Source organism: Sceloporus undulatus, chromosome 5, assembly GCF_019175285.1.
Source record: "Sceloporus undulatus isolate JIND9_A2432 ecotype Alabama chromosome 5, SceUnd_v1.1, whole genome shotgun sequence".
Lineage (NCBI taxonomy): Eukaryota > Metazoa > Chordata > Lepidosauria > Squamata > Phrynosomatidae > Sceloporus > Sceloporus undulatus.
In genome coordinates, this window is record NC_056526.1 from 142,510,154 (window position 1) to 142,537,417 (window position 27,264).

The window sequence follows — 27,264 nt, forward strand, 5'->3', positions numbered from 1 at the left end:
TTGTAAAGTAAATTTTCACTTATGATTTATCACTGTCTTTTATCCAAAAAAAGGTGTAATTGTACTTATCCAGAGAGAGAGAGGACCAGTAGTAAACCATTTGGTTTTTGGATCTTTGATTTCAATTTATCAATATTAGAATTAAACACATCTCTGAAAAGGAGTCTTCACACTGTCCTTAATCTGGCAATCAGACATATATTTTCTGCTTAGCCAATGTAGATTAAAACATGTTTCTCAAACAGCAGCCTTTATTTCTTTTGACAATGAAAATTCTGTAAGTAGTTTATGATGTGGTCAAGCAATGTGGTATGGTGGAATGGCAGTCAAAGGAAAACATCAAAATGTCATTGGGAAAACCTAATGTAGCTCTTTGGATCATATTGCCCATGTTATAGTTGACTGAAGTAATTGATATTTCTCTATTCTTGTCTGTATTTCTCTTGTTGTAGGGGTGCAAGAGCCACAACATGAGAAGATTATTACGGTGTCTACAAATGGAAGTATTCACAGCCCAAAGTTCCCATATACTTATCCCCGCAATACAGTATTGGTGTGGCGATTAGTAGCAGTGGAGGAGAATATGTTGATACAACTCACTTTTGATGAAAAATTTGGGCTTGAGGACCCAGAAGATGATATATGCAAGTAAGTTACTATTGCTGAGTTGGTGAAGCCATACTACAGACTTTGCATGCACTATTTCTAAATGTTTAATTAGACCTCCTCATTGTTGCCTGTTGTATAGTTTGTACAACTTTTTTCCTGTGTTGCCTCCATTCAGTTCCATTTTATTCTATAGTCAAAGAACAGTTCAAGTAAAGCACAGTATGAGAAAGCAAATGTCATGTATTTTGGGTAGATCAACAATCTTTGCTATCCTCCTCTATAAATGTAAAACTTTCTGTACATTTGAATTAGAATGCAGTATTTTTGCCTGGCTTACCAAAAACAAATATATTTAATTTGTATCTAAGTGGTGAAAGACTTTAAAGCCTTTAAATCAACAAATGTCATTTGGCCATTTAGTGCCACGGAACAGTCTCTATTTGCAGAATATAATGAGAAAAGTTGACCATACAAGGCAGGTATCACTTCAGCACATTGTGCTCTTTTCCATCTTAGGTGTAATGTTAGGTAACTATGACATTTTGTTGTAAGCTGTCTCAGTTTTCCCCAGTGGGAAATCAAGTAACATACTGTTGAAATGTTTATAATTTTTGGGTACCTACTTATAATATTGTGGTATTGTTTTTCCTTCTTGTGAATAACATCACTAAGAAAACTTTTCTTCCTTTTTTAGTGTATTCAAAGCCTTGTGTTGCTATTAACTAAGATAGGAGTTCCAAATATATAAAAGGACATGTTATGAATAATTTCTTACAATTTCTGAGTTTGAATATTTGACTACATTGTTTAATGATTTTAACCACATTGGACAAGTAAACTTACTCAGATTACAAAGTGTATGAAACATGACATTAAAAATAAAGTTTTGTATGAAATAAATTTGGGCTTGCTTTTGTTAAAGAGAAACAACTTGGAATTAATGCTCCACTGTATTATTTTAAGTACAGAATTGTAATTTGGGCTCAATCTTACAACCTTCATCTCTTGCTGAGTACAACATGTTCACATTTGAAGTAACCACGTCTAACCTGGTCCATCCAACCTTTGACATCTGAAGAATGTGACCTCCACAAAAGCTGATGTTGAATAAGTCTAAAAATGCCACAACATTATGCTTATCTGTTCAAAAAGTATAGACTAACAGCTATGTCTTTAAATATCCACCTTTGACTGTGTGCCTAGTCTGTGAATCAGCACCATGGACTGTCTGCTACATTTGGTCTGTAATCTTGTCAGTATTTATCTTAGAGTAGATGCCATTGAAATCATTAGGACTTCTTTTGAGTAAATGTGTAGAATGTTCTCATGTATGAGGGAGATTATCTAATACTTGATTTATATGAGCTCTCCATGCAGACTGTTTTAATTATTACTGAAACCTTTGTGTACTATGAAAAAGAATTAGGGAGGAAATACAGTAGAGTTGTCTGTATTCTTGCTGGCTTGTTTTATTAAGTGTTGTTATTATTTGTAAAATAACATGAAATGTATAACAGAACTTTGGGCTATTCCGGCAGCAGCAATTAGCTTTGTTTGAGTATTAGGTTCTTTTTCTTTTTGACAGCATGTATAATAATGAGTGATACCTCAGAGTAAATTTCTTTGCATCTTTTCCAGCCTTTCCCTGTGGCTAGTTTATATCAGTGGTCATTTGTTTACATACCTTGGAGAACACATCCAGTCAAGGAGCTAAATACATTGTAGGTACTTCAGGGCCACAACTCAATTATTCAGCAGACCTCCAGATTTAATAAGATTACTCAAAAGTATGGTGTTATTTTAGATTTATTTAGTTATTTAGATTTCTGTGTACAGTTAAAACTGAGTTGTACTTTAAAAAATGATTAAGCTAACAATTTGTAAAAAAAAAAAAAGTTTTGCCACATCATGTAGGGTATCCCTGAACACATGAAGACAGACATAAATAAAAACACCTTTCATATAATTGGAAAAGGAGGTTGGGCCCAATGAAATCCCGTAAATAAGATTCCCAGTCTATTCTGTATTTATCTATTTACCTATCTGTTTACAAATAAATGTATAAACTGCCAAATGCTTTTAAATTAAGCTTGCACATCAAAGAAACTTGGAAGGAATAATTATAAGCAGTTGGGTAAAATACAGAAGAAGGAGTGACCAAAAAGAAACTATACAAGAGCCTGAAGTGTAAAGATATATATTGGATACCAAAGTTAGGATTGTCAGTGACATCATATTTCTCATTTTTATGTATGGATGTGAAAGCTGGGCAGTGAAGACAGCTGAGTGTAAAAAAATCGACTCGTTTGAAATGTGGTGCTGGGGAAGAGTCCTGTGGGACCAAATTATCCAAAACTACAATCAACTTTGTGTTGTAGTTTTGCAAGAATGGAATTCAGAAACAGGTAATAGCAAAAGTGTCCTGTAATTGCTCCTTGCCCAATAAATTCACGTGTATTTCACTTAAAAAGTGCTTTTAGTGGAGGTTCTGTTTGAAAATAAAAAGAAAAAAAACTAGAGGAGAAAATATACAGTTTTCCTTTTAGATATATTATGGCATGACTGATGCATGTAGCACTTTATATATATCTTCATGAGTATGGTTAAGTGTGTGTTCTGATTAGCTGTGTTGGCTAGAACTTTGTCAGAGAAGAAAGTGGGGATGTCTTGACACCCTGAGCCAGGAAGCACGTGAAGCAGGTGCACAACGCCACTTTATTCCTGTTGAGCCATATTCGAGGAGACAGAGCACACATGACAGGAAAGGAAATTCTTTCAGACTTTGAGTCTAGGAAAATTCCCTCTTTGATGCTACATCAAAGGGTGTTTGTGGTACTTAGCCAATTTTGTAAGGACGTAATAAAACCCAAGCTGGAAGATTGGTCCAGTGAATGACATCAAGATCCACATTAAAATCTTTGATGTTGCCTGTGCAAAATGGATGATTCTGTTATATTAATATTTTTTACTTTTACAACTGGGCTAACAAAACTTTGCCATAGACCACCTTTGGCACTTTCTAGAAACAAATATAATATCAATCATATTGCAGTCATCATAATCATCACAACATTTTTTTTCAGGCTTAAATTTTCACCTTCTCATAAACTTTTACTTTATAGTGTATGCCTGAAACTGTAGTTGTCAGTTTCAACTTTGCATTTACAAAACCCTGCACAGGAGATCATTGGAGAAGGCTGTTGGACTACTGAAAATTTGCTTCATAGCTAATAAAAATTCAAAAAGGTGGAAAATAAAAGTTGACTTTTCTTTTCTAGCATCATCCAGCTGTTTGTTTCATATTGTTTGCTTTTCATTTAAGAATTGATGGCAAAAGAGGAAAGAAAAAGCCAACAATAGTTGAGAATATGAAGCTTCAAAACAAGGAGGCAAATGCTTCTACTGTTGAATATGACAAAAAGACAGAGAGGAAACAGAAACATCTTTGATCTTATGCTCATTTAGGCTGAATCTGCATAGCAGAAATATTGCAGTTTGAAATAATGACACTGATTTAACTACCATGGCTCTGCGCTGTTTCTGGTATTTGTAGCTTATGGTGACATCAAATCTCTCTGACAGAAGCCCGAAATAGATATGCCAAAAGGTATGGCTTCCGGCTGCTTCAGGGGTGTGGCATGCAGATGACTCATATCCCCCATTTGGGCAGAAGCTGATCAGGCTGCCTAAGGCGGCTTGCGACCACTGGCAAAAGGAGCAACGAAAGTCCACTCCTTGCTGGTGGCCCATTTGGGACCACAGCGGCTGGCAGCCCACTTTCAGAGAGGGCCGGCCAGGCACCGTGGTCCCCAGCCAATTGTGGGGCACTCATGGCTGGAGATTCCAGAGGCTGCTCCAAGCTGCCTGTCTGCATCACTCCAGAGAAAGCCAAATATATCATAAAACTACAAACCCCAGAATTCTATAGCCATGGAAATTGAAATGGTGTCAAAGTACATTATTTCTGTAGTGCAGTTAATGGATTTTTAAAATTGGTGATAATGAAGGAAGCCTGTGTAGGCCTCAGAACTCTAAAATTGAGAAAAAGGAAGGGCAACTCTATTATTTAATAAATGCAAAATATTAATAATAACCAATCAAAATATTGCCAGTGTGGCATATTGGTTTGAATGTTGGATAAGGATTCTGGGAGCCTAAAGTTCAAATACTCACTCAGCCATTCAGTGATCTTGGGCAAGTCACACTCTCAGCCATAAATGAAATAAGCAGCAAATTTCCCATGAATACATCTGACCAAGAAAACCCTATGATAGGGTCATCATAAATTGTAATTTATTTGAAGGTATATAATATCACTGATGCCCGAAGATACACTTTTTAAAAATGTAGAGAAGCAGAAGGTAAACAGATTGGACTCTGAATGAAGCTTTGATGGAGGACTGCTGGAATAACATCTAATTGACTTAAATATTAAATATCACAGGACACCATAGGCAGAGTTGGGTGTCTTACCTCAGTGGAAAGATTTTTAAAAATGGTTAGAATATGTTGTTGTTGTTTTACTTCAGCTGAAGAGGTGATTATCTGCTTTAGTTACCACAGTAACTTGGACAACTTGGTTACTGTGGCTTATGACTCTGAGAGGAAGATTATCATATGCTGTAAATGTTTAGTAAATGTTTTCTGTAGTAAATAGTCTTGGTTGTCTTTGGAATGAATGACAACAAACAAGGTTTAAGCTAACAAATCCAATGGAATAGTTTACCAATAATGTGGAAAAACTAGAGTTTGTAAATATCACAAGTTGATAGAACAGAATTCATTTTTTAAAAACGAATTTAGAAGAAAAATGCAATGAACAAAGATCAGAAATAATGGGCAGGATCCAAGATAAACTTATCACAAGACTTCCTCTAAATACAGACTAGGGCCTGTATGCATGGGTCAAATTTTAAAAAAATCCTCTCCTCATCCTCAGTGGGGAGTCTGAATGATGCACAGTCCAAACCCCCATTCTGGTGTGAACAGTCCAGATGATGTTCAGCCAGTTCAGCACAGAACATGTGATATACCCTCTTATAACAGATTAAAATAATTCACTACTTGCTCCAGATCAGCCCAGAAGATATGGAGCCCTCTGTCCCAACACAGGGCGGATGTTTACATTGTCCCCCACTGTGCTGTCTGGTTCACCAGTTGTGGTGAGTCACTCACTCACCATGAAGTTAGAAGGACATTCGTTCTGACATTAGGCTGCTGTGCCAATGGCACAGCAGGATATGTGTGTGAACAGCTGCCCTGTTTCACTGCAGGTGTACCCAAATAATGGGAGGATGTCAGGACACTTGTGGAGCTAGAATACTCCAGGCTGCTCCCAGAATATTCTGCCCCATGCAGATCCTACTTAAGAGTACTTATTATGGTTAGAAAGGGGTCTTCTAATATTTCAGATAAAGCAATGGGGGGCATGTACTAAGAAGTACAAAGATAATATAGTGGGTTCTTCCCTTACATGAGGGATCTGTTCCGGTACTGTTATCCCTACGTTGTTGAGCCGACCATTCAATATCAACAAGTGTTCAGCAATTTCAAGTCTTGTCAGAAAGAATAAATATGAGGTTAATTGTATATGTCTTAGTGTGTTGTTTAAATATAGGTAGCAAAACTAGTGCACCCACAGGACTGTACTAATTGATCTGAGATAAAAAGTTTAGGATATTCATCCAAAATTGGACAACCTGGGTGCAGAATTAGTTCTAATTACCACCATCCTTTCAACCCTGTTACCAAGCTATCAAAGTACTGTAGTCTAAAAGCAAGTGGTGTGTCTATATACTAACCCTCTAAAGCAGTGGTCCCCAAACTGCGCTCTTTAAGAGATTTTGGAGTTCAGCTCCAAAAGCCTCAGCCATGTTGGCCAATAGTCTGGGATTCTGGGAGATGAAGTCCAAAATCTCTTAAAGGGCACAGTTTGGGGACCGCTGCTCTAGAGACTAAATTTTTGGTTGTAAACAAGGCCTTGAGAATGTATGTTGGATCTTGGCATTTGTGAGGCATAAGGCAGCTGTATCACAAAGTTATATATTTGAAAAAAGTGCAACCATGAGCTATTCAGATTAGATCATTTCTGTTGTAGGAGATATAAAGAAATGGTTATAAGATGATTAAGTCTATAGAATTTCCTCTTTTTCATTACTTTGTTATCTGTTCATTTATATTAGCCTCAATCATTAAATGATTGATAAAAGGATGGAATGGAGATGGAATTGGTACTACAGCTGTGAGTGGACCCCAGTCAGTGCAGGACCGCAGCGAACAGATGCTGTGGTACCGAGGCCAGCCACTGCCATGGTCCAGAACAGACCACTGGCATGGAATGGTTATTTCACACTCCTTTTGTGGCCAGGTTTGGACCACCTTAGGTTGCCTCGGCACAGCTTCCAGACAATCCAGGAGCATGCATCATCTGCACATCTTGCCGAAGTAGCCAAAAGCCACTCTTTCTTGCTTATCTGTTTCGGGCCAAAGTGAATTATCTAGACCATTGACTATAACTGAAATGAATTATAGTACTATATTGGGAAGATGTACAAAATCCAGGTTTTACACCTTTGAAGATACATTTTTTAATAAGCAGTTGCCATCTTGCAAGTTTAGCCGTATCTAAATCTATGAGTAAGGTTTGCAATAAGAATGAAAAATGAGGCACAACCTACATTTTAATGGCATTGATCTTAACCAATAAAGAAAGATTCAAAGCAGACAATTTGTCAATTTTTTCTTCTTTCCACAAATGACTAGTGAGTAGTTATGAGAGAAAATCTGTTTGAGATCAAAGATTAATGGCTGGTAATAATGTAGAAATAATGTGGAATAAAAGCTCACAAATTCATGATTGATTTCATTGATGAGGTCAGGGTTTTTTTGTGCCTTCATTGGTTTTTACTGAAGCTGTTGTGTCTCTCTCAGATTTTTGCCTTAAGGCACACACTGGTCTAGTTGTTTTTGTTCATGTGACAGCAAGATATTTTGACTTACAGCAATCCTAAGGTGACCCTATCATGGAATTTTCTTGGCAAGATTTTTTCAGATAGGGTTTGCCTTTGCCTTCCTCTGAGCCTGATCGTGTGTGCCATGCTAAAAATCACCCAGTGGGTTTCCTTATCTGAGCAGGGATACAAACCTTGGTCTCCAGAGTCATAGTCAAATGTTCAAACCACTGCACCACACTGGCTTTCCAGTTTTTTATTACCATGTTTATAATAGCGCTGCTTTGTGTAGTCCACTGAGTTTTGTATTTTGTCTAGGGTTAATTATTCACGTTCAGTTCTCTTGTTTGATAAGATTGTCAGGAATTTGGGGGGAACTTGTTTGTTTATATCTCAGGACAACATGTTTTATTTCCTGTTCAGGTTTATCTTGGCCCTGCTTTCTTATTTTTAAAATCTTTCTTTTTTTCACAAATGGCCCGCTAAGTCTTACTTTCAGCAACTGGAATCATATTGGCTTGTTCCAGCTAGAGTAGATCCATTGAAAGAAAGGTTGAATGTGAGTGAACCTAGGTAAATATCATTGATTCAATTGGGTCCATTCGTATCTGGGCTAAAACAGGATTTAAGTGACTGATCCCCATAGTAATGCTTTCAAAGTGAAAGTATGAGCATTTTCCAGCATACATTTCTTTATTAATATTCTACACCACCAGCTGCTTAGAAGACAATGCAGAATTTAAGTTCCTGGAGAATAGGAATGTTTGGGTACTGCTTGGCATTGAAATTAATGAGGAATGCATGGTCACTATTAAAAATCCGTTCAGTTTCAGTTGAGTTGAGTTGATTAACCATTTCACTGGGAAATGAAAAATGGTTGATTCTAGAGTCCAGTTTTTTTGTCTAGCTGAGAAAAACAAACAATCTTTCCTCATAGGGTGGAGGTGTCTCTAGGCATCTGTCAAGGTTGTTTTGTTACTGTTGACCATGATGATCTGCAGGGTGAGTTAAATTTATTTAGATGGACGTTAAGCACAGGTTGAAAGTCCTCCTAATATTGTGGTGCTTTTTCCAAAGTTTTTCAAGCATTTATATACCATAGTTCGGGAGGGAAATGTATTTGTTAGTACTGGTGGTTTAGAGCGTAATATATTCCCAATGTATGTTTTTCCCCTTCTAAAAAGTCACTTAACAAACATAAGATGCTCCTCCTTATCTTTATGGATGGAAGATACATCTGATTAGAAGGTTTGGGAAAGCAAAATTATTATATTGGACCTCCCACTTGCATAGAATTGTTCATTAAATTTTGGATTCTCAGGTCTATTATAGCAGTTCTAGCTGTTCTACTTAAGGCCCAGTACACACCGCCAGGAAGTGGTACCCTGGCCGCGATAGTAGGGCTTGGGAGCGCACACTAACCGCACACTCCCAAACCCTACTACGTGCGGGTGGTGCCACTATTGCATGGCATTGCCAACACAGGGGGTGTGTTGATGACGGGTGGGTGCAGCATCGTATGGGCTGCAACGCAGTTCTTACGATGTCACAAAAAGGAGCTGCTCTAAGTGGCTCCTTTTTTTCTGCGCAGCGGTGCCTCGCTGTTTGGTTGCCATGGCAATGCTACGCAGCAAAAAGGGGTAGTGTTTTCCTGCCTGTCTCTACTGCCCCTGAGTTTCTTGTGTAGAGGCATGGCTGGTTTTAGTTTTTAAAGGAATTTGTTGCTCTTTTCTGCCTGGCTACCATGTTTAGACCATTGATATTCAAGGAAAGCAGCTTTAATTAGCCATGGTCTCATATTTATCTGTTTCCATTCCCTTGAACAAAATTATAGAACTGAATATTACTAGCCAACCTTTACACAATAAACAACCAGTACTGAAACATAATCAATCAAAAGTTCTGATTCCCTGGGAAGTACTGGGAGTTGCTGGGCCTGTCAACTAATCAAAGCTGACTGATTCCATTCAGATGATATGGTGAGAGTATATAGTTCAACCACCCATAGTTTGGAAGTGTGTGTGTATGTGTGGTACACTATTTTATTATTCCATTGTATTTAATGGGATTTGATCATCTATGGATTTTGGTAGCCACAAGAGGAGAGGTCCTGGTACCAATACCCAGCAGATACTAAGGGACCAGTGTATATTGTAAAACAGTTAATTGCAAACCAAGGAAAGTGGGTGCTTGTGGTGCACTTCAATTAGCAACAAATCATGCATGCTGACTGGTATTTACATATTTGTTTATATAGTCATTTTATATCTGGACTCTCTCCTGAGACAGGATCCAAGACAGGTCTCCTCTTAGATGCTTCTTACCTTTGAACTAAATGAGTGAGAGTGATGGGGAATTATGGCACAGGACATAGCTTTGAAGGGAAGCAAATGGCCAAAGGAACAAGGCAGCAAAATCCAGCATGCTGATTTGATGGACATTCTTGCCTTTGATCAAACGGAGGAACCATGAACTATGGCAGAGAGTAATGTTTTTAAATGTAGCAAATGAATAAGATAGTAAAACAGCATCATCCCAGAGCCCTCATAAGTGAATATTCAGATAAAGGCTGTGATTCCTGAAGTGCTCAATCTTGTCTTGAAGGGCTGGTTTCTTTCTTTCTTTCTTTTTACAGATCACTAATTATTTTGATTATGATCTAAAGCTTCATTGGTTGGAGCTTCAATATTAAGTGTTTCCAGAATTTTGTTTATCGGAGATATGTTTGTTTGTTGAACATCCAAGAGATCTTTTTGGAAATCAAAAAGTTTTTAATTTAGTGAAAAGGTTGTATATCATTTTTGCCAGAAATGCTAGAAGGATTTTGTTGGGGTAAATTGCTTGGCAGAGAGCTCTTACTGGAGCTGTTGCTTCCCATTGTTTGGTATGTGACATCATTAAGGACTCTGACAGTTGCTGTGTCACTGTAGTAAAACTGTTGTTTCAGATGGAAATAACTGTGGAGAAGAATAACTGCGGAAATAACTGAAATCTGGAGAAGGGTCTGTGGATCTCTTCACAGAGACCCAGAATGTATTGAGGAACAGGCTTCAGTAATTCTGGCTGGTTTGATTACTTAATTGCCATCTGAGTGACAGAATTATGCAACTATCATCATTAACTGCTGACCATATCCACATGCACTAATAAAACACTTGTCCAAGACAAATTGAATCTGTTATATTGTAGAATTGACCATCAGTTTGTGTGTTAAGCTAAAAAAATGATATCTAGGAAATATAAATTTCACTAGCACAAGTAAGGAACAAATGAATAAACCATCATAGGTCAAATGAAACAATGTACAGTAAGAAGAAATTGAAGATGTTCACTCCAATAAAAAACATGTTTAACTTGTTTGTAAATTACTGCATTTATACTTTGTAGTACAAGAAAGATACTGTACCCAAGGAAGTAAAGCAAAGTGAATGGCAAGGAGCTAATAGTACTGAAAAAGAATGTGTAGACCAGTGGTTCAAGTGATCTTTGCCTTACGTCAGCCTATAGAGCACTACTGCATTTACTGTTTCTCTTGCTGTAGCAATGCATGTTGTATCAGGACAATTGGCTTCAGCCAAGTTGGACTCAAATGGATGAAGAATGCTCACAGCACCTGTTTGTCCACAAGATGATTCAGTTACAGTTAACATGCCATATCATTTGAACTGTCATCAGGGTAGGTAACTGTAGCCTTCTGCATGTTTTTGGACTACAGTTCCTGTGGTGGGGCAGGTGGAAGATGCTGTCCAACAGATATGGATACAATTGTATGCCTTAGTTATAGGTAGATCTTTGGATCTCCAGGAGCACCTCCCATTGTCCAGAATATAAATGGTCAGGGATTGTTGCAGCAGTAGTTTAAAAGGTGTGGAGAATGTCTTCTGTAGAGATTTATTATATGCAGGTCTGCATTGATGATGGCATGATACAGTATAAGGATCTTGGGCTGCATCCACACTGCAGAAATAATGGGTCAGTGCTGTGGAATTCTAGGCATTGTAGTTTTGTGAGATATTTAGCATTCTCTGTCAGAGAACTCTAGTGCCACAACAAGCTGCAATTTCCAGAATTCCATAATACTGAGCCATATTGGTTACAGGGTGTCAGACTGGATTATTTCTGCAGTGCGGATGCAGCCAGAGTTCTATTCAATTCTGCTGTAGTAATGTGGAGAAAAGCTGAAATAGTAGGAAAAGAAAATGCAGCAACCACAATATGTGGTGTAGTACAGAACACTGATATAGAAGAGCAAGGTGGTATAAAAGATTAAGAAGTAATGTTGAAAAGTGAGAGAAGGGAGAGATCATCTTACTCTTGTCTGATGGCAGTCACCAAGCAGGTATTTGGCAGATTATACTAGTTCAGTACTAATTCCTTTTTATCATTTCTAAATATAAAAAAGTTTTTTCTGGAGCTGCCTTTCATCTTTGAATACAAGTATTTCTGAAATATGTGAAGTCGAAGGCTTTCATTTCTGAAATACATTTGCAACATCAAATATGTTGCATTCTCTTTGAAGCATGTACTTACACAATGGAAAAAAAGTTGTTAGCTATTGAATTCATGAAATAAGTACTATGGATTGGTGAGTTATGATAAACATAATAAATAGACTAAACATTTGGATATCTGAGGGTTCATTGTAGCAAAGACTTATAAAAAACATATGAGCTAATCTTTTCATGTTGAATAAATACATCAATGTGTATCTGAGCATTTTAACAGCATCTCAAATTAGAAAACTATATTTTTCTCTATTTTTGCTTCTTCTTTTTTTTTATGTTTATTACCCTCCTTTTCCGGAGTTTGGCATCTTTACAACTTCCAGGAGTCTGTCTTGTGCTGCCTCTATGATGGTTTAATATTTTCCTCAGCCAGGAAATAGGAGGGTTTCGGTGAAATAGACAGATCTACTCAGAAGAGTAGTCATAGTAATCTGTTGCAGCAAAGCAAACAAAGAATCTGGTGGTATCTTGAAGATTAACAAAATTATTATGGCTGAGGCTTTTGTGATCTAAAATTTAGTTTATGAGATCATTGAGCTGCACCTGATTGAGGTGGAGGAGGGCTGAGGTAAGAGAGGAACGAGATGCAGAAAGTACAAGCACTGACAATCACAGTAGCAATCATAGTGTCTGCTATTAAGAATAACAGTGGACATTTACTAGACAACTGAGGTTCATAATCAACACTTTTGACCAGCTGTACTCCAGTAATCCTGTTGCTGAATCAGCTACTTACAGTTTTAAAAGTACCCTTTAGCTTGATTCAAATACCTAAGACTGAATTCAGTTTATTGAAGAATTCTTATTCAATGGTTTGTTGTTAAGTCATTTAAGTTTGTTTACTAAAAAACAAAAAGGGCATTTCCAGATCAATAACAAAATCATCTCAGAAGCTGAAATGTACCTTGCCATAATGTTGTCATTTTTAAGGTGAGATTTGTGCCTATTTATTACTTTTAGTATAGACTATCTGATGTAGATCACAGAAAGGCATTGCTGGCAAATAACACATTGTAAGATGGACATGAATGTTGCTTTGAAGAAATGTCTGGATAAATTATTTCTGCATTCATTGCTACTATAACTGTTTACAAACCCAGATCAGCTTTTCTCTCTGTGTGTAGATCTTGCACTCTGTTCAAGATTTAAAATTCTTTGCAAAGGTTTAGATATGGATTGACTATAAAGAACTCATGCTAATTGATAACTGGGATCTTTGCTAGTTTTGTAAATTGATTAGAACAGTTACATATCACCATATATATAATTATTTTGCTTTCCAGAGAAACACTTGCACTTCTACAAGTGAACACAGTACTTGTGAATGTCCAAGGAATGCAAGAGGGCTGGAGCTGTAATCTTACTTAATGCCATAGATCTGAACTATAGGCAGTTTAAAGAGCCATAGACTGAGACCAGAAAGAAAAATTAAGCCACAAGCCTCAGTCTGCCATATTTTATTGGCATTGTGTGGCATGGTTGTGGTGTGAATTACCCCTGCACACATTTTTTCTCATTTAAAATACATGGGGAGGGGGGGCAGTGGGATTTGAGCCTTGGTTACCGACGTAAATCACCATTTATTTCATAGCCATATGCAAGAATTGAGTTACAGTATTTTAAAAGTTTTATCCTTGTTGAGTGAAAAACACAAGGGTTGAAAATGCACAAGAAAAGTGTTTTATTGTAAATAAATTTGTGTGTGTGTATCTCTGTGTGTGTGCATACATATACATATCCAAACATGTGAGTAGTCTCAAACTGCACAAATAAATTTGTGTGTATCATAACAAATGGACAAGTCCCTGTCTTCTTGTTTAATTCAAGGATCTACCACTTTTAGCAATTATCTTAACATTTGGGACCTAAATACAGTCGGCCCTTCTTATACACGGATTTTTTATACACGGATTCAAGCATACACGGTTTGAAAATGTTCCCAAAAAGTATAAATTTACCTTGATTTTCCATTTTTTATAAGGGACACCATTTTGCTATGTCATTATATCTAATGGGACTTGAGCATACCCTGATTTTGTTATACACGGGGGATCTTGGAACCAAACCCCAGCGTATAACTGGGAATTCTACAGGCAGTTTGATTCTTCACATCTTCCATATATTCCAGCCAAAACTAAATGCCTTAGTTAATATTTAGAATAGAACAAAACAGTGACACTGTTTCTGATGAATACATAAACTGTTTGAAATTAATAGTATGTGTGTGTGTGTGTGTGTGTGTGTGTGTACCTCAAAGTGTGAGTAGTTTCAAACTGCTTGGGGGGGGCAGGATGTCTTGGTGTTTTGAGTCCTGAAACCTCAGAGAGCCAGTCGGTGATTACAGTACTAAATGAGATAGATCAGTGATGGCGAACCTATGGCATGCATGCCAGAGGTGGCACTCAGAGCCCTCTCTGTGGGCACATGTGCTGTCACCCCAGCACAGAGTTTGCCAGAGTTTGTTACTAGAAAGCCAGAGGTACATGACACTTTGCAATAAATAAGTGGGTTTTGGGTTGCAGTTTGGGCACTCGGCCTCAAAAAGGTTCACCATCACTGAGATAGATCATTAGTCTGACTCAGTATAAGGCAGTTTCCTATCTTATAAGACAGAATTTATTATCTTATTTTGCATTTGACAGGGTCAGTTGGCTATTCTTAAAAGAAACAGTGAAGAAAATAAATATGGGTGACAATTTTCTGAGTTGGACTAATTAAAGCGATCTACAGCGAACAAAAAGCCCAGATAATTGTTAACAACACCAGAACACAAAATATACAAATTGAAAGAAGGACCAGACAAGGCTGTCCCCTATCTCCTTTACTATTCATATTAACGCTTGAAATATTAAATAATCAAATAAGAGCAAATCACGAAATTAAAGGAGTACGGATTCAGGACCACTGCTTCAAACTTAGAGCGTTCGCTGATGACATTATTCTATATCTGGAAGATCCCATATACAGTATAGCCCACTTAAAAGAAACAATTCAAGAATATGATTCCTACTCTGGCTTTAAAATTAATGAGGATAAAATGGTTATAATAACTAAAAATATACCACAAAACGAAGAAAAAAGACTACAAAAAATATCTGGTTTTAAACCAGAAAAGAAAGCCAAGTATCTCGGGATTTACATAACATTGATCTTTTTCAGAATAATTATAATGTGATGTTCAAAGAGATTAAAAAAGACATGGAAAGATGGTCTAAGCTAAATCTTACATTTTTTGGTAAAGTGTCAGTGATTAAAATGAATATCCTTCCCAGATTCCATTTTTTATTTTAGAATCTACCGGTTATGTCCCAACTAAAACAGCTAGAGACATGGCAGAAGGAACTAGCAAAATTCCTTTGGGATGGCCATAAACCAAGAATTAAGTGGAAAATATTGTCTGATGAGATCCTAAGAGGGGGATGCACGTTACCGAATCTAAAGGCATATTATGCTGGATCGAGGATTGGATCAAGCTTAAGAACAATAGATTGTTAACTCTTGAAAGCTTCCACCTGAAGTTTGGTTTCCATGCATATCTATGGTACAAGAAAGATACAATAAACAAAGACTTCTCTCATCACTTTATTAGAAACTCATTATTAAAGGTTTGATTGCAAGTAAGAGAACTGTTCTATCACAAGATGCCTCTCTGGGTTTCAACCCAAGAAGCCTTCTTTCAAAGAACTAAATCTTACAAGGTATCCAATTGGTTGACATATAAAGACTTATTAAACGAAAGAGGAGAATTTAAAACACTGGAAAAATTGAAAAGCAACAATGTTCTGAATGATTGGTATCTTTACAGACAGCTCTTGGAACGTTTTAAGGTAGATATCTCCTGTATGGGACTTAGCAAAGACAAGATAGAACTTGAGAATATATTCCTTGATGACAAAATGAGACAGATGTCAAAATATTATAAATTAATTAATAGGAGAGAACTGGAGCAGGAGACAATCAAACACACTATGGTGAAGTGGGCACAAGAAGTTGGAAAAACTATTGATATCGAGAAATGGGAAGAAACCTGGCGAGACAGCAGTAAATTTACTTTATGCCAAAATTATAAGGATTTTTTAAAAAAACATGTTTCACCACTGGCATATGTCTCCAAACAAAATTAATTTGATATATAAAGTAGGGACAGCCTCTTGTTGGAAATGCCACAAACCTGATGCCAACTATATCCATATGTGGTGGAATTGCAAGTCAGCTGAGAAATACTGGAGGAACATCCACTCGATAATGGAGGATATCTTGCAGATTAAGATACCCTTTGACCCACTCTTTTTTTCTCTTAAATATGATGTTTGAAACAGGGAAAAATAATACAAGAGAAGAAACAAATAATGCTATATATGGTCACAATAGCAAGAATTAACTACGTGAAAAACTGGAAAAAATTGATGATACCAACAGAACACGAATGGCTCTCCAGTTTATATGAGGCAATGGAAATGGACATATTGACAGCTCATATGAAAAGTATTGGTATTGGAAACTTAAAATCAATAGAAAAAGACTGGAAGTGTATGATCGATTACAAAGGAAAAAAACATGTATCCCTTCTTTCGGGAGGAAACTGACTATAATGCAACCAGTCTCTGTATTTATACTTATTCTCATGAGAGCTAGTGGATATAACTATACTCTCTCTCCATAAAAGATATGATGTATAAAATAGTTCTTAGAGAATGTTGATATCTGTTATTCTTCTTTTCTCTTCCCTTTATAGGAATGATGCTAATTAGATAAGAAACTCAAGAAGTGTAAGTTAACAGAAGTGTAAACTTCATCTAGGAAGTGATTTTATTTTCATGAAGTTAACATAAAACATATAGCTGGTTGGTGGAAACCATGTGATCTGTTTTCTAATTCTATATCATCTCACCTTTTTGTCCTTTGTCTTTTTAAATGCAATAGGATGTATTACTTGTGTTTTGTATTGTTTGTTCAGTATTGTATGTTTCATATGTTTGGTACTACTTGTCTTATTGTATGTTCTTTTTAAATGTTTAATAAAAAATTAAAAAAAATTATAATAATAACTTTATTACGGCCATTTGGCCAGCACAATTACAAAATTCCAATTTAAAACACAACACAGGTTCATGTACAGGCAGATTGGAGAGTATAAACAAATGGCAGTCTATAAAAAGTAAGGATAAAAAGCAAGGATAGGACTGCGCAATCAGGCAAACACACAACAATGAGTAGGCTGCCATCACCTCACAAACAACTCTATCATATTGTGTAATAGAGCACCACATTCAAGACATATTAGTTCAAAACCACAATCATATCCCTTGTCCAAGCAAGAGTTAAACTACAAAGTGCCATTAGATGCAACTGATTGGGGTAACTTCATTATAATAGGACCAAAGTAATGGTTTCTCGAGGAGCCGTCTCCAATACAAGTGGACCCTAGATGATCACTCCATAGAACAGGTGTCCACTTATAAATATCTGGGGGGGGGATTTATTATCTTATTTTGTTAAAAAAATTATAGCAAAATACATAAAATGAAATCAAGATCAAAAATGTTAATTACTAATAAATTAGAAGAAGGAGTGTAGGGTTCTTAGCAGAGCTACAGATGAAGGCAACTTCCAAGTGTAAATATGACTGAATGAAGCATACTATGATTTGGTAATTTGTATATGATGGTAACAGAATTTTCTCCTGTGCCGATGCTTGTCCGTAGTCAAATTTAATAATCAGACAGTTCAATGATGGTGGCTTCCATCTCAATGTAATTATGCATCCACTAACATAGGCCCAAAACAGACGGTCCAAATGGTCTGGGTCAGGCCACATTAGTGGCATGGCATTTAGATGACCCACATCATACCACACAGAAGCTGCGCCGGGGCCGCACATCAGCCACATGGAGCCAGACATGGTGAGTAGTGACAGTTACCAAGGCATAGGCTATATCTCTGCTAGGATGCATTAGAATGTCTAATATGCTGTTTGTGTGGTAAAGTCACTTTTCCATCTGTGATAACATCCTACAAAATGTTGTGATCTCAGCCAGTTTGATTTGGATTGGAACTCTATAGTTGTCTCATAATATGTTCAAAGCACAGTAGCCTCCACTTTGTGATTTGGTTTCTAGTGAGACTTCAGGCTTGATTTGTTTGTGGACTAATTTATTTATCTTTTTGGCAGTCCCTAGTACCTATAGATCCCTTTTCCAGCACAACATTTCAAATAAGTATAAAGATCTATTAATTTCAAACAGTTTATGCCATTATCACTGCTATGTTTTGTTCTAAATCTTTTGAATGAAGGCATTTAGTTTTGACTGGAATAATCAAATTGCCCATAGAATCCCCAGATCGTTTAGGATATATATACTAAGTCCCAGAAGTTAAGATAATTGTTAAAAGTGGTAGAGCCTTAAATTAAATAGGCGGATTTCCATTTGTTATGATCACAGATTGGCTTATTCATAAGAGAAAGTCAAAGTGTTTTTACAAAGACCTATACTCATATTTCTATTGCTATTCATTTTTAAGGGCAAGTGCTAAGTTTTAATGTGTTGATTTTTAGCACAGCCTTTGTGCCAATTCATAAATAAGCATTTTTTTAAAGGTTTTGAAATGATTGGCCTTAGTTTTCAGGAACATTTTTATATGCTTTTTATCCTTTAAAGGTTATGTGCTGCTGTTTCTTTTGCTTATAAAATAATTTGGTTAACTGCAAATGGGTTTGATTCTAATTTACCAGAGGAAAAATGCATTACATTAGGTCAGTGACTTAACCCTTAGTTCTTTTTCCTCACCAGTATCTGCCAAATCTGGTATACAAAGCTTTATATTTTGTAAAATGCCTGATGTGTGTGTTCTGTATCAAACAGCCTGTTTGAAGAAATTAAACTAGTTTCCAGTATCAAAATATTTTGGTAAATGAGCCTAATCCAGATTTATTGCTTCTAAAATTGTTTCATGTTACTGTTGTTGGCTCTATGTCTAATGGGGTTATTTTTCCTTGAAAATAAGTGCTGTATTCTTAGATCTTGTTTCTGTCTAGGAGATTCTGGGAACAATTAGTCTTGATGGAGTGTTTTCCCTGTTCATTACTCACTAAAAGATGCAAGTAAATGAGGACAATAAAGGTACATAAAAACAGAAGGTCTCTACTACTGACCTTCTGTATTTAAGGTGTATAATGCAGGCAAGAGATCTGAATCCAAGAATCCAGACACTTCTGTGTGGTTTCATAAACGATGAAGTCAGGAGTTAAATGCAAGCAAAACCATGGAAAGTACAGCAATAAAAACATACTATGTATGTACTGTAAAGGATTGTGCATCTCTGAGGAATTGAAATAATATTAACAAATATTTTTTTTAAAAAAAAATGGTCAGAAACATGCGTTTATAGTGTTGAGAAACTCTAATGAATAGAATTCTGGACTAACAAGAATTTTTGCAGTTCTGAACTTATGTAGAATATTAATTGTATTGAAAATGCTGTTTTCTGCACAGAAAAAAATGTAATTGGGAATTTGTTCTGTTTAAAATTTGCACATGGTTCATTTACATATAAAACAGCATTTTCTCTGCCAGTATTAATAATTCTACATTGAAATACTCCTTTCTCTACACAAATGCTATTACCTGCACACAAAAATGCTGTCTTTTGTGCAGAACAACCACATGTGAGTTTTATGCAGAATAAGTCATTAATTGCGAACGGCCTTTACAAATTGTAGTTTTGCAAGACTTTCTCAGGCAGGAAGAAAAATGCTGAAATTATTTGTTGCTATCTTCCAGAAGAAACATAGTGAAGAATTACCTCCCTAGCATATATCAGGCAGTTTCCTATTACTGGAAAGTTAAATGTCTTACAGAGATCAGATTCATTTGTCAGGTTTAAAAGTAGGTTACTCTGCTGTGAGATACAGTACACATATCTGCTTCTAGAAAGCCCCTTACTTATTTTATGAGGGTTTTCTTCTTCTTCTTTTCTCCTAGCGTCTGAATTTTCAATGCTGCTGATCAAATGACATCAATTTAGTTTTACATAGGCCCTATACAGACTGGCCCGAAAGGCCAGCCTGGGGGTGGATTTGGGGCACCACGTCCAGATGATGCACACAGAGCACCATAAAACCACGTACCACTCCACATGGTGCGCAGCATCATGCCGCTCCTCCAACTCTGCATCCATATGATGCAGCACCGAATGGGTGCCGTATAGCTGTGCAGCTGCAGCTCTGGCACCCTTTTGATGGCACAAAAAGGAGCTGCTTTTTGCAGCTCCTTTTTGCGCCCTCAAAAGCCCGGATCGAGGCTGCAGCGAGCGGTTGCTTCAACTCCAATCCGGTGCGAAAAAGGGCAGCTGCAGGCCGCCCCTTAGGGGAAGTCTGTGGAGCCCTTAGTACTAGTTTCATAATATTGTATATGCCACAGTGTCTAGACTGATATAGAAGTAAAGTATATTAAAAGCTAGTACTATTGATGTATAATGGTGGCATGTAGAAACATTTTAACTAAAATAAAAATAATATTCAGTTTCTTTGAGTTTTTAATCATATTGGATATCACCCTTTTTAATCATCTTTGAAGATTTATTTAATATCATCTTCATGCCACCAGAAACTGGCTTAGACATTGTCATAGTAAAAAATATTTTCAGATTGGAGTGTTACATTTTACCCCAAGCTTTACAAAACAGGTCTTCAAATTTTCCACTTTCATAGATAGTGGGCATAGACATATTTGATAACTTGATTCTCCTATTGCTCAGATACTTGTTGATCTCTATGCAAAAGTCTTACTTTGGGTATGAATGGTCTTTACATCTGTGGTACCTGGATAATACTAGCATTTGGGCTAATCTATTTGACTAAGAAAATGATAGTCCACAAATTTTTGGGAAGAAGGTTCCAGGAGTGAGGAGTGGCAAGAGAAAAGGGGCAAATCCAAGCTGGGGAAGAGGAAACCCATGGCTAGCACTATTTAGCATATTACTAGCATTAATTAGCTAACTCAGTTTGTGTTGCCAAAAATAAATTTTCTGTGAAAAATATGATTTTCAATATTTCTGTGTTTCAGAAGGTTCTTCCTCATATAACAAACAAGTATATATACAGATGCGTATCAGAATTACTATTGCATGGATTAAACAGAGTGGATTCTAGTCTGTAACAGCTTCTGTGTGATTCTGTGTGTGTATTTTAATAACCCCTCAATTCTATGAATTTGTAAATTGCCTCAGGCAATTTATAATGAACTGCTTGCATTCAAAAACTTTGTTTTTCAGATTATTTTTTCTGTGACAGACTAACTGTAAGCACTAACATATGCTCTTTTCATGATTCTCTCTTTAGACTGGTTATTTTGTCTTCTTCCTCTTACAGAAGGTAGGTCTGCCATGGAATCAGAGTTGTTCCAGAAGATGATGACAGGGAGCAGCCATCACAACTGGGGGAGGAAGTTGTGGAAGTTAGACAAATTGCTCCTTCCTCAGGGCAATAGTGGTTCTTCATACCCGTGTCAGGACTTTTCAGCTGTTTCAACATTCTCTTTCTGCATTAAGATTTCATAATCCTCATTAGGATTTTTTTTTGGTCTTAGCATTGTCTTCGGCATAGGTGCACTAAATTCATTATTGCAAGTCAATATGCTTCTTAGATCACATACTTCTATAGATCTATATCTTTGTTTCTTCAGCATATATAGTTCTAGCTGCTATCTCTGTTACAATTTCCCCACTCATTTCTTGCCTTTGGTCTTGTTGGTTTCTCATCTCCTCATAGGGTTCTTAGTCTTAACACAATTTTCATATCTGTACCAAAGTAAGCAATGCAAGTATCCCAACTAACCATCAAATTCTAGCTCACTTTCTTTGTATCAGCCTGCTCCCCTTGACACATATGTCACAGTGCAGTTTGAATGGTGAGTCTGCCCATGTCATTAATCCAGGAAGAAATAATTGCCTCAGGTGAGTGACTAACTGGAAGACTGTTTTAATAGAGGAAAAAGTATGATGGTGATACTATAATATGTAATGAGAGCAGATCTCTGCTTGGCAACTAGACAGAAATAACAAATAATACCCCAACACTGCTCAGATGTCAGGCAGTTGCTTAAGGCTATAATCTTAAGTGAATTTACCAGGAAGTAAATTGGTTCAAGATCAGTGGGACTTAATTCTGAGTAAACATGTTTGGAATCCGGAGACGAGATTCAACACTGAATATTCTACTAGTTGTATGACTTTGTAAGACTTACTACTAAATTAGTAGATTCAGATGCAATAAACTGTTGACTGAAAATGTTGTGACACATTACAAATTGAGATGACAAAATGAAGCAGAATTTTGTATTGATACTTAGTGTTACATAATGCATTTACAAACTTATGATTGGTTGATAATGAATCACATTTTGAAGGGCAGATTAATTGCGTGAACGACTGCCTTATAATACTTTCTGCTAAATTGGTTTGGGTTCTATTTTAATTTCAGTTATACAAAGACAGAAGAAACAAATTACATGAACTGAGCAAATTAGATATTAAAGGAAATTATCTAGAATTGAACTGTATGAAAGTAAATTTAATTAAAGTAAATTTTATTAGTGTGACTCCAATATAAAATTCTGATTGTACATAGTAAACTCTGGTATGACTGAAAGCTTCTGAATATTCAGTTTTGATTTAAATTGGGATATCTTGTTAAAACATTGCTAGCCTATAGAAGAATTTAAGGAAGCACAGCTATTGTTATTCTACTATTTTACCAGACTATATATGGTGTTACTATTAAGGAGGCAGCCTTCTGTTAATTGAAACAGCAATAAAATATCAGTAAAATAATGGTAAAGGAATTAATCCATCCATCCACACATCCATTCATCTTATTTATATTCCACCTTACCCTGGCATGGGGCCAAAGGTGGTATGCAACCATACTATTAAACAAATCTTATTATACAACAGTTTCAAAAAAGAATTAAATATACAAGTATGCTAAAAGCACAATGTTATAACAGTTTTAGACACCTTTAGAACTCAGTTTAAATAAAAAGATGAAAGGTCAGAAAACAACACTGAAAGGCCTTTCATCAGGATGGTGTTTAGAGCCAAAGTTCTGCCTATGTAAAAAGGTCTTTGTGTTCCACAGGAGAGAGAGCAAAGAAGAAGCACAACTGTCATGTTTGGGAATGATATTATCCTGTAGTGTTGAGTTGTGTGAGGCAATGTTGGCTGCTGCCACACTGAAGAAGCTTGATACCACTTGAACTGTTATGGCTCTATCCTATAGAATTCTGGGGTTTGTAGTTTGATGTGGCACTAGAGCTCTGTGACAGAGAGCTAAATAACCCAGAATTTCATTTCATTGAGCAATGACAGTTAAAGCAGTATCAAAATGTATCTGCAGTGTAGATGCAGCAAATTGTTCAAACCTTCTCATTTGGGGTAGACTTCAATTTTTTGTTTGTTTGTTTGTTTGTTTTGCAAGAGTGTTGTTTTGCCCAGTGGACACCTCTGATGTCGGTGGAGCAGTTAAGCTACTCTGGGTTTAATGTAAACCTTAATTGAAGGTAGGCTCAACACAGGAATATCTCCTTTAAAATTTGGACTGAAATGCAGAGCAGATTTACTGCCCTACTGACATTGGAGTCATCAGCTTCCACTGGCAGTACCTTATACAGTCCTCTCTTATTTTCCTACCCTTTTTCTAATTTCAAAAGTCTTATTCCTTTCCTTCCCCCCTCCCTTATGAATATTAGGAAGAATCCTCTTTCCTAGCCCTTTTAAAAATACATCTTTACCAAATGAATTATGACAGGCCTGCTTTTACTTGCTATCCCTTTGTTCAGAATTTTTACTTCAAACTCAGCATTACAAATTGAATGGCAACCAAAAATGCTTCTTTTTTTTTTTCAAATTCAGAGGCATCTATCCCTCTGAACAAACCTTGCCAAGAAAACTCTGTGATAGGTCACCTTAGAGTGTATGGCGTCCTTATGAACTATGAATGCCACAATCATGCAGACATTTTTTATTATTATAGATGGGTTTCTGTGTTTTACACCCACTGACTTATTTTTTAAATTCCTAGAGGGTAATAACAAAAAGGGTGGAAGTAATGCTGTGTGTATTTATTAAGCTTGCAAGTCAAAGGCCTGAAACAGATAGGCAAAAAGTGCCGCCTTTGGGCTAATCTGGGGGTGTGGCATTCAGATGACACAAGCCCCCAGATCGGCTAGAAGAGGCCGGGTAACACAGCCCAAAGCTGGCTGCAAAAGGAATGAGGGAATGAGTTTCTTGCCGACGGTCTGTCCAGTCGCTGCAGTTCCACTCTGATTTGGGGATCGATCAGGGCTGGCCTCTGGCTGCTCCAAGCTGCTGGTCTGTTTGACCCCTAAGTAAGCAGAGTATCCTGTAAGATTTAGCAAATGACAATGGAAGCCACATCAAGAAGGGGAAATAACTGTAAGTGATTTAAAAAATATTCCTTAGCAAAATACTTTTATTGGCTTGTAGTTTTGGGGGGATTTTTTTTGTATGGGTCTTTAAATATTGAAAAATACAGATCTATTTTTGATAACATCCAAGCCTTGAAGAAATCCCTTTCTTTCTAAATGATCTGCAAATCCATTCCTAGCCAGTAGCAGCAATTTAAAGAAAAACCTTCTCTTTGTGAACCAGCAGTGAACTGAGGGGAAATGAATCTGTTTATCTAGATCTTATTTTATTATAATTGATTCTGTTGCAAAATATTCAGCTGTGTGCAACTTATAAATAGCTATTATGTAAAAGAGTTTAGAATGTCTCACAACAAAGAATTTACCAGTTACTGCTGATTGACAATTCCCAGTATTTTGATTGCTATATTTTTGGCTACATCTGTTCCTCAGACCAGTCATATCCAAGTTCCATGCTGCATTTTAACTAGCAGCATGGAGATTATGAAAATATCACAGCATCGTAAGCAATTTCACTTGCTCCATTATTTTTCATAGCGTCTCAGATTTCAGTCAACATGTGTGGTGCAAGGAATGTTGCGATGCACATCTGATCCCAGTTGGCAGGCTTTCAAATCCACATAGATGAGGAGAAAAGCACATAGTCATTCTAAAGTAGCTAGTGAAATCTACATTACTCATATGCTGTATTATTTCCTTAGCTTGCTAATACTGTATTTTCTGTACCTTACCCAAATTTACTGTTCACTTGGTAAATTGTGTCAAAAGTGTGCCAAAGCAATCTGTTTTTATGTTGTTTATATTGTGTTTTGTTTGAAGAAGAAAATAACAGAGAAATGGGGATGGGGAGGACTGTTAAAAGTCTGTGTGCTGATGTGGGCTTTGACACAATTAGTCAATGGAAACCTGAAATATAAATTAAATAAATAAATTAGAATTTTGATGTGTTTCTGTCAGTTTAGGATCTTGTAGACCCTGCTTTGGAGATTTTGAAATAAAAAAATAATGAGGGACTAACATGACAGTGTTAGTGATGTAATTCTTAAATAATTTTGTTCCCAAAAGAAGCTATGAATAATTTTAGCAGTTTTCTTAGCACTGGAAATAAAATCTCTGCAAATTAACTTCTTTGACACCATTGTGATACTGCACAATGGATATCTAAACCCCACAGTGTGCTTGGTGGAAACTTGGCGTATGTAAGTATGTGTAGTGATGGGTGGGTTTTTGATAGAGTGTGGGGCTTAGACATCCATTGTGCAGTTGCACAGTGGTGTCAAGGAAGTGCATTTGCTGTGTGGATTGTTCCAGGCTCAGGTTGATGGTAGGGTTGAAGTTGTTGAAATTCTGGTGGAACTTCTCAAGTGATTGCTTTTCATGTGGCCAGATTACAAAGGTGTCATCAAGAAACCATTGGTATTTTTTAAAGTGAGAATACTCCATAGAATAACTCCTGAACTGCAAAAGCTCTTGTCCATCCAGGTTTCTCCCCAAAACTCAAAAAACATGTTTTTCTTTTTTTTTTTTTAATATATAATCTTTATTGAATATTTTGAGCATTAAGAAAGATACACATTTACAATTATATACATAAAAGTTTTCGTAAACAGAAATATAATCGCACATAATTTTCCATTACCACGCTAAAATCCAAACTTCCTCTGAGGAGGCGGGACAAGTGAGTGTGAAGCTAAAGAACCTATTACACTTCTGTCATAACATAACTCATTTTCTCACATGTTTATTGTTACATCAATATGTCAAGCTGTTTTCTTAAGTATTTGCTACGTACTTCATTATCTTGCCCACCTATAGGACTATAAAGGTAAGTTTATACAATTACTATTACCAAATAAAATCTGAGGGCAATTCTCTTTTTCCAAAAAACATACAAAAGGTTCCCAAACTCTTTTTCTTTTTTCCAATCCAAGATCCTTACATACATGTTAGTTTATCCATTTGCATGTAACCAACATCTTCATGGCCCAATCATTCCACGAGGGATGTGGGTCGCTTTCCAATAAGAGCAAACACATTCGGCTGCTGAAATTATATAAAACAACATTTACCATGCGATCTTTCTAACTTATCATTCATAATCATGTTCAGCAAATACATTTTAGAATCTAGAGGAAAGGTCTGTTGTAAGATAGATTGCACCTTTGATGATCATTCCAATATCTTTCGCGAAATCCAAAACCACCACATGCACATAAGAACCAATAGCCATTGCAATTCCAACATATGGATTTTGATTTTTATATATCTAGACAGCTTTAAAGGAGTCAAGTGCCATCTGTACTGCATTTCAAATAATTTTCTCTAATAAGCACAAGCTGTGTGTTTCCATCTAGGGACCAGTTTTTTTCCCCATTGATCTAACAGTAGGCTTTCACCTAAATCTTGAGCCCATTTTACCATGGACGGGTTTTATTAACTCCTCGTGCATCTCAAGGTTCAACAGAAATTTATAAAATTTTGAGATCCTGCCTGCACTTTTTCCAAAAATAATTTTGTCGAAATCTGATTGTTCTAAAAATATGCCTATATTTTTAACATCTGATACAAATCTTTCCTTTAATTGCCGAAACAAAAACCAGTTTATACAAAAACCTTCTTCCGTTAGCTGATCCATGGACTCATTGTTAAGTATTCGTTGTTGGACCTTTAATTAGAATATCTTTAATGTAACCCAACGGTTACACACTATTTCATCTTGCCTATGAAAGCTTCGGTTAATAGTCCACACAGGAT

At 36.5% G+C, this 27,264-nt stretch overlaps 1 protein-coding gene across 1 annotated transcript in view; it reads left to right on the forward strand.

Moving 5' to 3' along the window:
- PDGFC (platelet derived growth factor C) overlaps positions 1–27,264 on the forward strand; it is a 161,445-nt gene that overhangs the window by 85,448 nt on the left and 48,733 nt on the right. Inside the window, exon 2 of the mRNA XM_042470110.1 lies at positions 453–648. Within this exon, the coding sequence (XP_042326044.1) occupies positions 453–648 (196 nt within the window). The remainder of the gene's footprint in view (positions 1–452; positions 649–27,264) is intronic.